Source organism: Pelophylax lessonae (genome assembly GCF_965119305.1).
Source record: "Pelophylax lessonae genome assembly, chromosome: 4".
NCBI lineage: Eukaryota > Metazoa > Chordata > Amphibia > Anura > Ranidae > Pelophylax > Pelophylax lessonae.
Window position 1 is genome coordinate 227,789,287 of NC_138771.1, and position 17,543 is coordinate 227,806,829.

General features: G+C 44.3%; 1 protein-coding gene across 1 annotated transcript in view; it reads left to right on the forward strand.

The window, feature by feature from the left end:
* WNT2 (Wnt family member 2) overlaps positions 1-17,543 on the forward strand; it is a 201,382-nt gene that overhangs the window by 56,277 nt on the left and 127,562 nt on the right. The window contains exon 2 of the mRNA XM_082255309.1: positions 5,266-5,501. Within this exon, the coding sequence (XP_082111435.1) occupies positions 5,266-5,501 (236 nt within the window). The remainder of the gene's footprint in view (positions 1-5,265; positions 5,502-17,543) is intronic.

Genomic DNA, 17,543 nt, shown 5'->3' on the forward strand with positions numbered 1-17,543 from the left:
GTTTTTTTTTTTGGGGTGGACGCGGGTAACCTCCAAGGACAGTCGGACCTGCCTGCAGATTCCCTCCTCCCATCCTTAAAAATCTCTCAGTGAGCTGGACTTCTCCTACTCCCTTTCCCCCCTGTGTCGGAGTCTCATCCCAGGGAAGAGGATGCAATGGAGACCCCTGGGGTCTCCCAGGCTATCTCCACTCTGTAAGTGTCCTGGGATAGTGTGTCCTGCCCTGGTAGTCTGGTGGGGTACCAGTGTAGGAGTCCCCTAGGTGCATGCCCCACTGTTTGCAGTGTGGGTATAGTGAATGGGGGTCCCAGTGCAGAGACCGGTGCATAGTGCGCAGCAGAGTTTCCCCTAGCATGTGTCCTACCTTCAGGAGGGGGTGCCCTTGCAGAGGGTGCAGCATTGCAGAGGGCACAAGGAAGATCCTGGCAGCATTCTGTATATGATTTTTCCTTTAGTCTGGCTGGTGTCCGGTTGGCGGACATTTTTGTGTAGCCCGATGATGTCACAGGGGCCATTTTCCCTTAGTCTGGCTGATCTCCGGTTGGCGGCCATGTTTGTGTAGCCGGATGATGTCACGGGGGCAATTTTCCATTAATTTGGGAGACGCTGAAGAGGACTGAAGCCTCGTGGGGATGCCGAAGCTCCTCCTCTTCCTCCTCAGTTTCCTCTTTCTGTTCCCGGGACATATGAACAGGGATGGGCATCCAAGGTGATTCTGGGTACAAATTCTCAGCGCTCCTCCCATCGGTAGGGTGAGTCCTTGGGGGGTTCCTGTTATATCTCTCTCTCTGTTGATAGCTACCCTGAGCCATGGGGGGGGGGGATCTTTTAGTGGTGCCAAAAGATCGTTTTTGTACTGCAAGGTCTTCCTTTACTTACTGACCCTCACTGACCCCCTTATGGAGGTGGCAGGTCCCTCGAAACCACAGCTTCCATGGTTGCATTGACGGTGGTCCTGCAGTCCTTAGTGTCCCGAGTAGAAGTGGCGTGTGGGCAAAAGCCCAGGAGGAAGAGTCCCCAACCTCTCCCTGTTTAGTCTGTCTCATTTGATTCTGAGCCTGATGCCGCCGTGGATGCGCCCATCCAGGGGGGCCTAATATAACATCCCCCAGATCCATCCGATAGTGAGGATGATTCCTCCATGGTCGCAGCAGCGACCTGAAAAGCGCTGGTAGACGCACTTATCACTGCAGTGCGTGAGACTTTAAAAATGGAGGATGCGGCTGATGTAGCCACGGACGTGGCTGTGTCGTTTGGTACGCATAAGTCACCTGGCACTCCAAAGGTGTGTCCTTATGTGCCTTATTTTGACAGGTTTTCCTGTAAGTAATGGGAACAACCAAAATTACCCTTTGTGGTCCCCAAACGTTTTGCTGTACGTTACCCAAAAGTGGACTAGTCCACCATTGGTGGACCCTCCTGTTTCCAGGTTGAACAAAGTTACAATGATCTCAGTAGAGGAATCCCCATCCTTTAGGGCCCTGGCTGACAGGAAAGCGGAGGCTGTAGCACGCAGCATGTTTACTATGGCTGGTTCAACATAGCGGCCAGTGTTTGCCTCAGCCCTGGTGTCTCTGACCCTAACTGAGTGGGCCAAGTTTTTGCACCCATTTTTTAGGGCCTGGGGGGTGAGCAGGTCCCCACTGCTTATGTTGATTTAGCGTACCAGTTGGTCCATGGACTGCAGTTTATTTGTGATGCAGTTTTGGATACAGCTCCTGTGCTATCCAAACTTTCTGTCTCAGTGGTGGTGTTTTGGCGCGTGCTGTGGCTTAAGAATTGGATTGCAGACCAAGCCTCTAAGAAAGCTCTCATTGATCTGCCCTTTCAAGGCAATCGCCTGTTTGGGGCTACCCTGCATGACACCATTAAGGGTTACACGGGGGGGAAGAGTACCTTCCTGCCATAGTCTAGTAAAGGGAAGGAGCCTCATCACAGATGGAGGCCCTCTTCAGCACAAAGAAAATTTTATGCTTCTGGGACGGAGAAAAAGGAAAATAGATCTTTCAAAACTTCCCCAGGAGGTTCCAAGCATCCTTGGTCTGGTAAGCCTAGAGCTAGCTTCTCTGGACCCGCAGACAAGACCCCTTCAGCATGAAGGTCTGGCCTCACCCATTATTGGGGTGGGGGGACATCTTCGCTGGTTTACGTCCTCGTGGACCTCCTTCATGAGCGTCAAGGGGAGCCACTAAATTATTATTTTGGTGGTACCCAGAAAGGGGGACAAAGCTTGCCCTTTTCAGGTTTTTAGGTCCTGAGTCTCCTTGTGCAGATTTAATTCCTGCAAAGGTTCAGATGATGTCCGAACTACCTATGGTCCCCCCTATCCCTGTCCAGGTAATTGATTTACCTAGGTCTGATTCTAATTCTGACCAGGGTGATCCTTCCTCTAGACAAACTTCAGGAACCACAGGCCGTGATTCACTGGCTGCAGTCACACAGATAGTTCTCTCTCCCATTTTGCATACAGGTTCTGAGTCTGGTGGTATCCACCTTCAAGACAGTTCTGTTTGCACAGTCCTACATCCAGTTTCTTTAGCAGGTTCTACTTCACAGGAGGATACCAAGGTTCATGGCGAGATCACGGGTTCCTCTGGCAGACGCTGCAGGCGTCCAAGGGCCGCGGTAAGGCCATTATCATCCAGGGCTTAGGCTTCTTCTGCAATTCCTGCGAGGAATCAAGAGCAAGGATCTTACAATCATCCTGGTGGCCATAAATGTCCTTTGGGGGCTTCCTCTCAGATAAGACCAGTTGTCCCAAGGGCTGATCTACCATCCTGCTTTACAGTCGCTTGTTTTAATAGCTTCGCTATTAAAAGCCAGGTACTGAGAGATAGAGGTCTGTCTGGATCAGTGATCCTTACTATGGTGAAGGCGAGGAATTAGTCTTCCAGCAAGATATACCATCGTACACGGAAAGCGTACATTTCTTGGTGTGAGTCGATTAGCGCTCATCCTCGATCCTCTCTGTAGCTTGGATCTTAACCTTTCTTCAACAGGGCGTTGATCAGAAGTTGGCCTTGAGTACCATCAAGGGCCAGGTGTCTGCCCTGGCAATCTTCTTTCAGCGACCCCTAGCCACACACACACTTTAGTTCGTACCTTCATTCAGGGGGTTGAACATGTGGCTTTACCTGTATGGTCTCTCTTGCCGACATGGGATTTCAATTTAGTACTTTTGGTTCTTCAGAAATCTCCATTTGAGAATATTCGGGAGATCCCCTTGCCTACGTTATCCCAGAAGGTGACATTCTTTTTTTTTTAATTTAACTCCGTTTTTATTGTGAGTTATATTTAGATACAGCACATTTTATAAAAATCATTATATGTAAACATAATACACTGTAACAAGAGTAGAGAAGGCTTTGCAGGAGCTAGGCCTTGATCAAGTAAAGCAACATAGCTCACATGCTGACAAATATCTAGAAAGCAGAATATTAACAAAATATTCGAAGATCTGTATCAAAATTAGAATTGATTAAGCTTTACTAAACTATGATAATTAAAGCAGTGGTCTAAATGACAAAGTATTCCATAGTGCAATAAGCAAGTCCAGATACAGGCCATGGATTCCTACACATCCCTTCTCATTCCTCCACATAGATAGAGAGTTCTCTTTAGTGTTTTTGAGCATGACAATCATATTATACATTGTTGTCATGTTAAACATGAAAGTAAATCAATTCACAGGTTCCAAATGTATCTACCCATTGTCCCCAAACTTTATCAATTTTTTTCAGACATCCTTCATAAGTTAGTTTATAGAGTAGTAGTACCTGGTTAATCCAATCCTTCCAGAGATTGATTAGGACAATCTCTGAATAAATCCACTGAATCAGAAGATGACATTCTTGGTGGCTATTACCTCAGCCAACAGGGTAATGGAATTGGCTTCATTATCCTGCCGCAGTCCCTATTTAGTGGTCCATAGGGATAAAGTGGTTCCCGTCCATCATTCCTGCCCGAAAGTTGTCTTTGACTTCGATTTGAATGAGGACATTGTGTTGCCTCCCTTGTGTCCCAAGCCGACTCATCCCATGGAATTTGCTTTGCACACCTTGGATGTGGTTTGTGCAATTCGGGTGTATCTGGCAGCTACTGAGTCCTTTCGGATGTCAGACTCGCTTTTTGTGGTTACGGACGGACCAAGAAAAGGGCTGGCCGCTTCTTCGGCTACCATCTCTAGATGAATCAGACAGACAGTGACTCAGGCCTATTCCATTAAATGTCAGGATCCCACCTTTCCCTGTTACGGCGCATTCTACTTGGGCGCTGAGTGCTTTTTGGGTCTTCCGTCATCAGGCAATAATATCGCAAGTTTGCAAGACGGCCCCTTGGTCCTCGGTGCATACCTGCACAAAATTCTATATGGTAGATACTTTGGCATCTGTGGATGCTTCTTTTGCCCGCAGAGTTTTACATGCTGATTTTTAAGAGGGGCTGTTGCCTCTTGAGGGGAGTTTTTCTTTAAACTTTTATTTTTAGATGGGGCTCCTGTGACCCGGTTAAGGCTACTTTGTCCTGGTTAGGGGCTCTTATGTTTAGCCTTTGGTTATTTTCCCCACCCCTTACTTTCCTTTTGGCACTGCTTTTGGACGTCCCAGTAGTTATGATTTATGGAGCGCTGTGTCCATCGATAACTGAAAGAGAAAATGGGATTTTTGTACTTACCGTAAAATCAATTTCTTTGAGTTTGACAGACACAGCACCCCCCCCCCCCCTCTATGGAGTCCTAATACTTCTAATACTGCTTGCTACTAAACTGATTACCTAGAGCAGAGGGGGGGGGGGGGGTTATATACCAAGCTGAGGACTGCCCATGGGCGTAGCCAGGTGTTTTTTGTTCTACCTAGTCCTACTTCTGGAGGAGGCAATTTAACCCAGTAGTTATGATTTATGGAGCGCTGTGTCCGTCGCTGAACTCCAAGAAATGGATTTTACGGTAAGTACAAAAATCCCATTTTCTTCAGAGGGGAATAGGTCTATTACCTAAGAACACTAGCAAAAAACTTAAGTCTCACGGAGTGGGTGGGATTATATGAGTGTGCACTAGGGCAGCTCTAGCAAGTATTTTCCCAGTCTCAACTCCAAACACCTGAAGATAGCGTGCATTTAACCCATGGTCTATGAATACGAGTCCTATGTCTTGCACTGTACAATTTAAGATGTGTATATATTCACATTCTCAATATTCATATAATCTGTAAACACATTTGATTAGTGAGTAAATTTAAGTAGTAGTAATACAATTTTTGTTTTCTGCAGGTACATGGGAGCTCTTGGATCCTCTTCAACTTCTTCCCGTGTCATGTGTAATAATGTTCCAGGTTTGGTGACCCGCCAGAGGCAGCTTTGTCAACGTTACCCTGAAATCATGCATGTGATTGGTGTGGGAGTGCGTGAGTGGACAACAGAATGTCAGCATCAGTTTCGACATCACCGATGGAACTGCAACACACATGAAAGAGACCAAAGCTTATTTGGAAAACTAATTTTACGCAGTAAGTATTTTGATATGTTGTATAATTGTGTTCTCCTTTTCAACATGCCACCTTATGTGCCCCAGATTATTGGTGACATATGCAGACTTTGCAAATTAGGCATCCTTATGTGCTCCAGATTATCGGTGACATATGCAGACTTTGCAAATTAAACATACCTGTAAAATATATATATATATTAGAAATCGTGGTTTGGTCATATAGAATTGATGTCTATCAGGAAATCACAGAATGATCATATTGGATTGATGTCTTATCAGGAAAGCCGGATCTACATGTTGTCCATTGACATCTCAAAATTCCGTTGTCAGTTTAACCACTTTACGTCCGGCTCACGTAGATTTACTGCGGCACTCTGCCGCTTACAGGCAAAGCAACGTAGACCTACGTCGCTCGCCCACAAGCCTGTAGGGGGTGAGCGCGCGCCACCGGCAGCATGCTACCGCCCCCACTTGTTCCCTGGGGAGCAAGCACGCGTGACCGGTGGCACCAATGGCCGCCGGCCACTCGCGATCTCCCGCAGGAGAGGGAGAAAGACAGACGGCTGATGTAAACACAGCCGTCTGTCATTCTCCGTGCTATATAGGATCGCATGTCTCCATGGTTACTTCACTAGCCACGCCCCCTGACAGTTAAAATCACACCCCTAAGGACACACTTAACCCCTTGATCACCAATAAAGTTAACCCCTTCCCTGCCATGTGGAGTGAATGAATTGGAAATGGTGTATAGGGTGCGCTTGATATATGTGATAAAATCAAACATGTAATTTCCAAAGGAAATGCACTAGATAGATTATAGATCAAAATTTTTAAAATTAATAATATAAATCATACACAGCAAAAATATAAATGCACTATGTATGCAAAAATACACAGAAAATACAGTGATGGAATAAGGTGAACAATATATAGTGAATGATATATGAATCAAGTCCCAGAAAAGAGTCCACAAACTTGTGCAAAACGTGCAAATAAATCTTATTAATAAGGTGCAAATGGAAAAAAGGTGCAATATTGGTTCGAAAGCTTTTATCCTCCACAGCACCACGTGATGAAAATGAGGCGATGGTACCCTTACCAGCTATTTAGTTAGCATACGCCTTAAAGTTGGCACAGACAAATATAGTGCAGCAAGCAGTCTTCTCACAGCCCGATCTTTCACCTCGTGGAAAAGTGTGAATAGGACTCTTACCAGATGTAAGAATGTCATATACAGGTGTAGAGAATACTGCCAATGGCCTCCGATAGCTCTAATTCCAGGTGGTCTCTCTTTAGGCGATCCTACTACAACTCCTATTCAGAAATGTTGAATGCTTCCTCCATGGGTCACTCTGGGTGTGTAACCACAATGATGGTCCACTGCAGCGGGATTAGAATCACTGACAAGATGGCTGCCGCACCCAAGATGTAACAGTGCATATTTATAGCGCTGATTACTTTAGTAATGTCAATGGTACCCCCAAAAATGTCAGTCAGGGGTCCGATCTGTCCGCTACAATGTCGTAGTCCCGCAAAAAAAATCGCAGATCCCGGCCATTACTAGTTTAAAAAAAATAAATAAAAATGATATAAATATTTTCCGTAGTTAGTAAATGCAATAACTTTTGCGAAATCAAAATACCCTTATTGCGTTTTTTTTTACCAAAAATATGTAGCAGAAAACAAAATGGCCTAAAATGTTAAAAAATTTGATTTTTACATTTTTTTTGAGAATTTCATATAAAAACATGTGAAAAATATTGTTATTTTTTTCAAAATTGTCGCTCTTTTTTTGTTTATAGCGCAAAAAATAAAAATTGCACAGGTAATCAAATACCACCAAAAGAAAGCTCTGTTTGTGGGAAAAAAAGGACGTCAATTTATTTTGGGTACAGCATCGCATGACCACGCAATTGTCCGTTAAATTTCTCGCAGTGCCAAATTGCAAAATAGGGCCTGGTCTTTGAGCAACCAAATCCTCTGGGGCTAAAGTGGTTAAAGTGGTTCTACAGCCTAAACATTTTATACCTTAATGCATTCCTTGCATTAAGGTAATGTTTAGGTAGCAGTATGCTCCCCTCACCACCCTTATACTTACCTGAGCCCTCACTCCAGTCAGCGCTGTGCCCATCTGTAGCAGCTCTCTCCCTTTTTCCAGCTCTCAAGGGCTTGGATTAAAGCAGCGGGAGCCATTGGCCATCTTGTGGGCCTACAACACTTCCTTATTGTCCACAGTGGTTTTCATCCATGTATTATACACAGATGGTCGGCTGCTTCTGTTGGCTTTTCCTAGTGTTCCCCTGGTTAACTTCCTGGTTCCAAGCACATTGCATCACATCCACCCCAGAGGGGCTCGCTCACCATTGACCACCTGGAAGGTTGCCGCCTGTTGGAGACTTATCAATACACTTTTTAATATCTTGTAAATGTGAGTGCATATTTTTTTGTTTTTAATTTCATGAATATGGTTTTAATTAAACACTTAAGTAGTGGTGCTTTTCTCTCCTCCTTTTTGTTTTTACCAATAGAAGGTAATGAAATGACACTTCAATAAAGTGTGCATCAGCACTGCTGCATCTCCTGTAGTAGTGCATTCTGTTAGTGTGAAAAGGACCTAATAGATTTGAAGTGTATATAAAGCCAAAACTTTTTTTTATTTCTTTTTGGATAGAGTAGGAAAGGATTAAAACCCTGTCCAGTTATTTTATTGTTGTTTTGTGTCCTGCTAATTATCTTTCACTTCCTGTCATAGAGACCCAACTAGAAGTGAGAAGAAATCTCCCCGAAGTGAGGGGAGTTCCAATCTCTGCCAACTGCTACCAGAACATTTGTCCCCATTGGAAGATTTCCCTTTACCTCTCGCTCAATGCTAACTGTAAAATGTAGGAATTCCCCTCTTAGTGACAATGGTCACCATGGTATGAACCTTCCCAGCAGGCACACAGATCATCCCTTTCCACTCCCTTTCCAAAATTAAATAAAATGTTTGAGGGAATATGGAGGGACATTGCTTTTTTGGGCCAAAAGCCATGTGCAAAAACCTGGCACCCAGATTCTCAGTGCTAAAAAAAATGTGCCTAGGAATACATTAAGAACTGGGACTGTTGACAACAGTAGCAGAGAATGTTGCAGATTAACCATAAAGTAATTTTGTCACACAGAGAATGTAATACAATGCTTGGCAACTTGGCAGGGTCAAGAGAATAATTTCTGTGTTTATAAATCCAAACCATACAAATCTATCTTTTTATGTACAGTATATGTGTTAAGGTAAGCTTTACAGCCAGTGTTTCATCCAGCAAAATGTAACATTTTCAGTGGATTATGACATAAAACTGCTAAAATAAAAACAGATGTTATTTTTTGTGTTTCTTGATGTAATCTATAGCATGTGCTATATCAAGATTAACATTTGGTGAATTAAATTGGCAAATTTGCAGCAGGTCTAAATTGTTGCCCTTTGCTTAATTGCTTAATCCTATTCTTATACAGTGAATTTAAGAGGGTGGTCGGTTTTCTCTTTAATGTTTTTAACTGTAATGATTCATATTAATACACACAGGCATGCATGTATGCTAGTTTCTTAAGAGATTGTCCGATATTTGTTCACTTAAGTTTTGAAAATCCAATAATCACATAACACATCATTTGTGCAGGTATATTTTTTCCTTAGCGCTCATATTTCCAGTATTTGATATGAGCTATAGTTTTGGATAATGCATCAAATTGAATATTTGGACAGTGTTTTGTGTAGGATTGTGCATGAAAAAATAAATCCTTTCACTGGTCTTCACCCCACCCAAGTATTTTCTGGAGTGACTTTACATTTTCCTTGGCCATCGCAAACTTGAGAAGTACAAGTACTTAAATCTGAAAAGTATTACAGAATCTGATGTTTTAGCAGCATCTGTTAAAATGTCTGTAATAGAGAGGTCAATAATTATTTAACATGTTTGATGATATCAAAATAATAATGTATATAGTGTATAAAAAGTATATATAATAAATAAAAATACTTAAAGTATCTCTATCCAAAACTGGAATTTAAAAAATTTTAGCCGAAAAATTCTGTTGGTTTTTACTGCTGTCTGTGGGCCTTTTGGTGAGATTTTTACCTCATTTCCTATCCCAGTGACAACATGCCAGAAGAAGAGAGTGTAAGGAAAATTTTCCAACAGAGATACAGCAAAAAAAACATTATTTTTTTAAAAAGGTAGAGAAGAGATAGGCTAAGTGCCGGCTCACACTTGTGCGACTGCGGAGATCGCATTTAATTTGGAGCGCACTGCTCCTTCATTACATGCAATCTCATGTGCGGTGAGAATTTCAGCCATACACTTTGTATGGCTGAATTCGCACTGCATCCGCACCAAAGAAGCACAGGAGGCATTTTTTGAGCCGCATCAAAATCGGATCGCACAGTGGTTCACACTTGTGCGATCCGATTCTGTGCGTTCTTGCAGATCGCACTGCGATATGTAATCAAACTGGGGTGTCATTAACTTTTAATTGACACCCCCTGCATATCGAATATGGCAGTGTGAACTGCCAGATGTGCGGATGCGATGCGGGAACACGCTGTGACAAGTGTGAACCGCTGTGACAAGTGTGAACCGAGCCTAATACACCAGTTAGATTTTTTTTTCTGCTGTTGGGGGTTTTACCACACTCCAGGTGACAACATTGTCACGCACCCTAACAGGAAATGTGGACAATGAGGTCTCAGACAGTAATAAACCCTGAGAGAGGTTCTTCTCCCTAGCAACAGCCAAAAAGTATGATTTTATTTCAGACATATATAATAAGTCCAAAAGCCAACACGTTTTGTGGCCATACAACTCCTCCATTATCCAATGCTTTGAAAAAGATGGCATGGACACTGGACTTTGATAATAAATACTGTGAATCGGCAGGGAACTCGGTCATGTTCAGCAGCTGGTCGGAACTATCAACTAGCCTCCATCAGCTCCTGAATGCAACTGAGCCCCCTGCAGATTGACATACTTTTTTTTATCACCATCCATCCAGAAGTCCATACATCTTTCTCAAAGCCCTGATAAAGGGGGAGTTGTTTGGCACCCAAAACACAATGGGGTTGATTTACTAAAGGCAAATACGTATATTGTGCACTGCAAGTGCAGTTGGTCCAGAGCTTAGTAAATGAAGTAAAGCTTCACTTTGCAGAGACTACCCAATCACATGCACGGAAAATAAAAAGACATTTTTGTTTGCACATGATTGAATAATAGAAATCAGCAGAGCTTCCCTTCAGATCTAGAGCAACTGCAGTTTTAGTGCATTTGCAGTTCACAGTATATTTGCCTTTAGTAAATCAACCCAATTGGCTTTTGCACATGTTTGGAATAAAATTCTACTTTTTAGACTCTAAAACTCTAGTGTGGCGCTTCAATTTTTAGGTTTAACCATTCCATTGACATACCAAAGCTTCTCTGATAGTTCCTCAGCCAGCATATGGAAGCAGCACACATATCTGTTTTGCCTTGTTAGATTCACTGTTAGTATCCCTGCTATAAAATCCATTTTGAGCATGAATTTACTCAAGGCTCCAACACTATCAATACAGAATACAATAGCCTAGCAGAAGGGATTCATCCATCGGCACTGTAAAATGGATGAAGGAATCTGGAAAGGTTTCTGAACAAAAAACAAATATAATAGTTTATAGCTAGCTTTAGTCTAAATCAGGGGTCTCCAAACAGTTGCTCAGGAACTACAATCCCCATCATGCCTAGCCATGTCTGTGAATGTCAGAGTTTTACAATGACTTATGGGACGTGTAGTTCTGCAACAGCTGGAGGGCCGTAGTTTGGGGATCCCTGGTCTAAATGCATACTATTAGCATAAAGAGGAAAGAAAAAGAGACCTACACCTCTTTTCTATGTTCTGAGCTGGCGTTATTCTACTTTTCATAAAATATGTGGGCTGATGCTCATACAAGTGACCATTGTTAGTTGAAGGTTTTTCAGGTAAACTGAAGAGTTTTTGTATATCTGGTCAAAAAGACCCTGTAGTACTTGAAAAACTCTGTGAAACAGAACTTATTTTTGAACTGCTCCCCTAATCTCCCACAGTGATTTTCTTATGTTTGGGGTCCTCTTGCTTTCAACTAACTTCTATGCAAATGTGTCTACACTTTCTTCTGTGTGTTTCTTTACTTACAGATCTGAAACTTACAAACGTATACGTTTCCATCCCCTTAATGTCATTAGGCTATACTTGCCCATTTGGCAACTTGCTGATTCTTTGCATGTAGTAAGTAGATGATCTGTGACACCAGTAGAGAAACCTTGTAACAGGGATGCTAAGGATGCCAGTTAACATAATCCCTTCCTTCCTCTCATGAGAGACTATGCATGACTCATGCAGGCACAAGTTGCCAGGGGAGTTAATTTGCTTATTTAGGACGTGGGCAAATTTCAGCAAGTACAAAACAGATTTTAACACCGTATTTTCAGATATTCACAACTTGGTCATACACATATATATTGTTCTTTTGTCTGAATTAAGACTTTTTATGGGACTTGATTTAAAAATGTGAAATTTTGCTGTTACAGTAAACCCCCCTCTATCGCGGGGGTTACGTCCGGACCCACCCACGAAAAGTGAAAATCCGCAAAATAAAAAACCCTATTAAAATACACTGTAGGCATGTTTTTTTTACTGTCACTTACTTTTAAAAGCATTTTAAGGTCTTTAAACACACTTTTAAAGCAATAGAAATTAATTTAAACACATAAAAGATACTGACAGAGCAAGAGCAATGGAAAACACAAAAATATTTCATTTTCAATGATTTAATTAGTAAAATAACATTACAGAAAAAAACACAATATACCGGGACTGCAAAAACTGAACGCGATGGAGCGGGGGTTTACTGTACAGGGATTATTTAGAAATGATAATAGTGCCAAAGCAGAACCCTGAAAAAAATTATCTTTCTCTATCGTCCATTGAAATGGACTCCTGCAGGAGTAGTACTAGGCAGGAAAAAAAGCAATTTACCACGTCCACTGGGCTGTCCCTATAGGCATAATCCCACACACCCTTCCAGCAAAACAGTTTTGTTTCTGCCTAGTGAAGGAGTAGGACCTAGGTTTCCTGCTGGGACTTCGGTCTCAGTTTTTTATTCTTTTAAGAATATTTTGTTTTATTTCTCTTTACTCACTTTGCTAGTTAGTGTTCAGGGGGATCCTCCTGGTGATCTATAATCAATTCCGGGTGAGGTTTCGCACTGGATAATCTAGTTTCTTAACCACTTAAGCCCTGGAAGATTTGGATGCTCAAAGACCAGGCCCTATTTTGTTATTCGGCACTGCGTGACTTTAACGGACAATTGCGCGGTCATGCAACGCTGTACCCAAACAAAATTGACGTCCTTTTTTTCCCACAAATAGAGCTTTCTTTTGGTGGTATTTGATCACCTGTGCGATTTTTATTTTTTGTGCTATAAACAAAAAAAGAGCGACAATTTTGAAAAAATAACATTTTTCAAAATTTTTTTATATAAAATTCTCAAAAAAATATATAAAAATCAAAATTTTTTAGAATTTTAGGCCAATTTTTTTTCTGTTACATATGTTTGTTAAAAAAATCGCAATAAGCATATTTTGATTGGTTTACGCAAAAGTTATTGCGTTTACTAACTACGGGAAAGATTTATGTAATTTTTTTTTTTTTTTTTTACTAGTAATGGCGGCGATCTGCGATTTTTTTTTTTTTTGAGGGATTGCGGCGGACAGATCGGACCCCTGACGGACATTTGACACTTTTGGGAGTACCAGCGTCATTACTACAGTAATCAGTGCTATAAATATGCACTGTTACTAAAATGACACCAGCAGGGAAGGGGTTAACTTTATTGGTGATCAAGGGGTTAAGTGTGTCCCTAGGGGCGTGATTCTAACTGTGGGGGGGGGGCGTGGCTTGTGATGTAACCACAGAGACATATGATCCTACATAGCGGGATTGTATAGTCTCTGCACTTACATCAGGGAGAATGACAGACTGCTGTGTTTACATCAGCCGTCTGCATTTCTCCCTCTCCTGCGGGAGATCGCGAGTGACCGGCGGACATCGGAGCTGCGGGTCACTCGCGTGGGGATGCCTGTGAACGAGCGGGGGCGGGAGCGCGCCTCCGGTGGCGCGCGCTCGCCCCCTATAGGCGGCTGAGCGAGTGACGTACCCCTACGTCACTTTGCCCAGCAGCGGCTGCCTGTCGCAGTATATCTGCGGTGGACGATCGTAATGTGGTTAAGGTCTCCCAGCCTGGCCAACGAGTGTGAGCAGGTTATAGTCATACACTAGGCCTTGCCACGACAGTGCCCCTGTGGACGAGGATGAGCATGCGAGTGAATGTCTCGCCCGGACGCATCGACCTGGAACGGTCGCAGCGTACCCCTCGGCTGGCAGCGCCCCCACTCTGGGTGGGATGTAGTCTATCCAGAGCGAAGCCCACCTGGTCCATGGTATGGTGAGTAAACTGAGCCCCCCATGTCCTTAGTGGCCTCTGGGGGGGGATGTGGGCCCACTCCTGGGGATAATAGGACCCCGTTTTCCTAAAAGATCCCCCTGGCCTATCAGGATTCCGGCCCTGCCCTTTCTGTTCCCGCATGGGGGCGCTTTATTCGGCGCCTGGTGCCCGCAGGGGGGGTATACAGCGGTACCTTATCCTGTGGGGTCTTTTTAGGTAGATCCCTGGTGTGGTCTTGTATCTGGGTCCTGACGGCATGGCAGTGTTCGGCCGCCATCTTAGGTGTGGGAATCCACTCCCTGTGTGTGAGGTGATGTGGCCATTTTCCCTGTGCTTCCTATGCAGTTGTGCTGGTGCCATTTTATTGTAGCCTGGAGCTACATAGGCAGTTTGGCCTCATGTGGATTGCTGTCACTTCCTGTGCTCTGTGAGTTCTCCATGCTGCAGACGTTGCTGGTTCCTCTGTGAGGTGCTACAGTATTGGGGATCGTTTCTGGGCATTCTCTGCACATTCTGCTACCTGCCACTGTTTAAAGGGTAACTCCTAAGTACAGCGTGATCAGGTGGTGCAGATCGCAAATTTAAAGGGGCAGTGCACGTTTTTTTGTAACATTGCAAAATGGAGTCCCAGGCGGTAAATTCTACATTAGACCCCTTCAGTGCGACTGCCGGTACATCCGACTTGCAGTCCATAGTGTCTCTTTCTGCAGCATTGGAAAGTCTGGCATCAAAGGTTGATCTTGTCATGAAACAAATTGCTAGCCAAAAACGGGTGCTGCTGCCTTCTGATTCAGAGACTGATATGGTCGCCACGGACAACCCCCTCGATGAGGACTCCCTGTCCTCGCAAATGGATGGTGAAGAGGACCTGTCCTCCTCAGCCGCAGCGCAGGAACACGCTATGGGGAAGCACTGATTTATTCAGTGTGGAAATTTTTACAATTGACTGATGAGCCCACACAGTCAGGAACGCAAATTTTTTTTCTGCTCCCGCAAAGCCCAGAGATAGGGTCAGGTGTTTCCTTGTCCTGAGGCATTTCATGATATTGTGAATGGATGGTGCCAAAGCGCTTTAAACGCCGTTATCCCCTTGCTGTCTCGAACCACTGGACAGTGCCACCTAGGGTGGACCACCTTGTTTACAGGTTTCACAAATCTAAGAGGGATTGCGATCCTAGGATATCTGGACGATCTCCTGTTGAGAGTAAACTCTCACCCAGCCTTGTTGGGCGATCTGTCATGTCAATCATGGTTCAGACCCATCAAGAGTTTGGGTGGACCATCAACTTGTCAAATTGTGCACTGACGGTGTGACTGGATTACCTGGGACAGGGTTCGTACGGTCATTAAAAACCTGGAAAAGTTATGGAATTTTGAGATGACACTTTCCAGGCCTGGAAAGGTCATGGAAAAGTACGATTTTAGAAATGTTTTGGAAAAGTCATGGAAATCTGGGGGGGAGCGGCGGGCAGCGGCGGGGGGAGCGGATGCTTAAAACTTTATTATTGCAAATGTATAATTTTATTTTATGCTTGTGCACATTGATTTCCGGGTCCGCAGCAGCCGAGGAGTAGATCATGCACCAAGCACCAATCGCTGGCAGCGGGGAGGGCCGGGCCGCGGTTTGCCTGGATGTGACTGGCCAGCAGCAGCAAACCAATCACAGGCGGCGGAAGCGTCACTGGAGGGCGGGCCGCATGAACGTGATGATGACGCAGAAGGGGGCGGTAACCGTTTCAGTTACTGCACCCCCGCGTCATCACGTTCATGCAGCCGGCCCGCTCTCCAGTGACGCTCAGCTGCCTGTGATTGGTTTGCTGCTGCTGGCCAGTCACATCCAGGCAAACCGCGGCCCGGCCCTCCCCGCTGCCTGTCATTGGTGCACGATCATTTCCTCGGCTGCTGCTGGCCAGTGACCGACCGTAGGGCAAACTGCGAGCACCTACTGTACCAGTCATACGGGAATGTTAAAAATAAATGTAAATAAATAATTAAGCATCCAATCCTGAGTCGCCTTAGTTTCTGTGAGAACTCTTTTCTGCCTCATGGGACTGTTACTAACAGTTAGGTTCGTCCTAAGAATAGCATTTTGTCCAGCTGCACCTTCATGACTCACTGCCACCTGAACAGCTTTATTTGGGCAAGCAGGAGCACCACTGTTCTTTCTCCCAAAAGTAAGTGCCGCATTTGTGCACCATCAGATCTGTGCCATCCATACCAGTCTGCCTGCACCTCATGACACTGTCGCTTGGGCCTAAAAGATTGCTGTGCTGCATTTTGTGCATCTGACTGTCTGTCTGTGTCATCCATACCAGTCCGCCTGCACCTTATGACTGTCGCTTGGGCCTAAAAAGATTACTGTGCTGCATTTTGTGCATCTCACTGTCTGTGCCATCCATACCAGTCCGCCTGCACCTCATGACTGTCGCTTGGGCCTAAAAAGATTACTGTGCTGCATTTTGTGCATCTGACTGTCTGTGCCATCCATACCAGTCCGCCTGCACCTTATAATGACTGTCGCTTGGGCCTAAAAAGATTACTGTGCTGCATTTTGTGCATCTCACTATCTGTGCCATCCATACCAGTCCGCCTGCACCTTATAATGACTGTCGCTTGGGCCTAAAAAGATTACTGTGCTGCATTTTGTGCATCTCACTGTCTGTGCCATCCATACCAGTCCGCCTGCACCTCATGACTGTCGCTTGGGCCTAAAAAGGATTACTGTGCTGCATTTTGTGCATCTGACTGTCTGTGCCATCCATACCAGTTAGCCTGCACCTTATGACTGTTGCTTGGGCCTAAAAAGATTAAGTGCTGCATTTTGTGCCATCCATACCAGTCCGTTCACAGTTACAGCAATGCCAGGGAAATGCAGCTTTAAAAATGTATGGCTTCATGACGAAAAGTATGAGAGGTGGCTGGAGAAAGATCAGGACCCGGGACGTGCTAAATGTACAGTGTGTCGTAAAACATTTGACATTTCGAACATGGGAGAGGCAGCGCTGTCTAGCCACGCTAAAGGTGCAAAGCACCAGTCTGCAGCTGCGTGCTCGACAGCTTCCAATCCGATCGCTGGCTTTTTCACCCGTGCGCCTGAAGTGACACCGGCTCCCAGCTGCGGCAGTGCTTCCACCTCATCCTCTGTAAAACAAGGGACCATTTTGAGTCACGCTGTATCCAGAAACGAAACTCTAACAGCAGAGGTACTGTGGGCTCTAAAGGTGGTTAATTCACACTATTTATACAAGTCTTGTGAAGACACAGGTCAGCTTTTCCAGACTATGTTCCCAGACAGCAAGATAGCGGCCAGCTTTGCATGCGGCGAACGTAAGTGCTCATATTTATGCACTTTTGGACTGGCTCCTTTTTTTAAGAAACTGACTTTGACAGATGTATCGAAGCAAAGCGTCTATGTTATGCTCTTTGATGAAAGTCTCAATCACTATTTACAGTCTAAACAGTTAGACATGCATGTCAGGCTGTGGAACGGTTCCGAGGTGAAAACTAAATACATCGGCTCAGAGTTCATGGGCCATTCATCAGCTCAAGACATTGCTGAAAAAAATGAAT